Raw genomic sequence first — 744 nt, 5'->3', positions numbered from 1 at the left:
AATTCAGGTCCCAGGCCAATCTGGTGTGGTGGGTATTTTCCCAGTTATACCCAGGACTCCAGCTGGACACCGTCCTGTATGTTAACAATTGGTTTCTTATAAAACAAAAATTCTCGTTCTACTGTTTTGTTTCTCTCTACAATTTATAATTTCTCCTCCGTCCAGGCTATGACCGCGGTCACTCCGCTTCCACCTTCCCTGCTGCCACCAAGCACTGTGAGGGCCAAAGTGATGGCAGCTTGGAGTGGATCTGTACCAACGACTACTAATGTAGCTGTAAGTAGGATTTGCAGCAAAGCATTGTTCACATCTACTTCATACTTTTATTTGCTTATTTGATTTCTCCTTTCTTCATCAGCCCAACCAATCTGACCCTGTACCGCCTGTACATCCGAACGGCAGTAGTATGGAGGAGCTGGTTGCAAAGAAAATGGTAATTTCAGCTACTTTCAATGTATCCTTTGTTCCTTTCTCCTGTGTAAAACTTTCGTTACTGAGGTCTATTATTCCTCTTTGCAGGTCCATGCACTAGCTCTCCAGCCGTTACGGTCTTTTCTGAAGGGGAAAATCCCCAGAGTAACAGGAGTGAAGAAGGATGTCCTAGTGGATGCTGTTTACCACCATTTTTAAACATGATTATTTTATGTTATGTTTTGGTAAATATTGACAGATATATATTTTCATGTCTTTGTATATGTTGATAGAGATAGGTTGATGTTTTTTGTAAATATTGACAGATATATT

The 744-nt window shown here is 40.9% G+C and overlaps 1 protein-coding gene across 1 annotated transcript in view; it reads left to right on the top strand.

The window, feature by feature from the left end:
* The first annotated feature begins 168 nt into the window (after positions 1-168).
* Positions 169-744, top strand: part of LOC113214430 (uncharacterized) — a 25,216-nt gene continuing 24,640 nt past the window's right edge. The window contains exons 1-2 of the mRNA XM_052274129.1: positions 169-276; positions 359-433. Of these exons, the coding sequence (XP_052130089.1) occupies positions 169-276; positions 359-433 (183 nt within the window). The remainder of the gene's footprint in view (positions 277-358; positions 434-744) is intronic.

This window comes from Frankliniella occidentalis, unplaced genomic scaffold, assembly GCF_000697945.3.
Source record: "Frankliniella occidentalis isolate FOCC.00 unplaced genomic scaffold, Focc_3.1 Scaffold338, whole genome shotgun sequence".
NCBI lineage: Eukaryota > Metazoa > Arthropoda > Insecta > Thysanoptera > Thripidae > Frankliniella > Frankliniella occidentalis.
The sequence above is the reverse complement of the archived record's forward strand: the minus strand, read 5'-3'. Positions and strand labels throughout refer to the sequence as shown.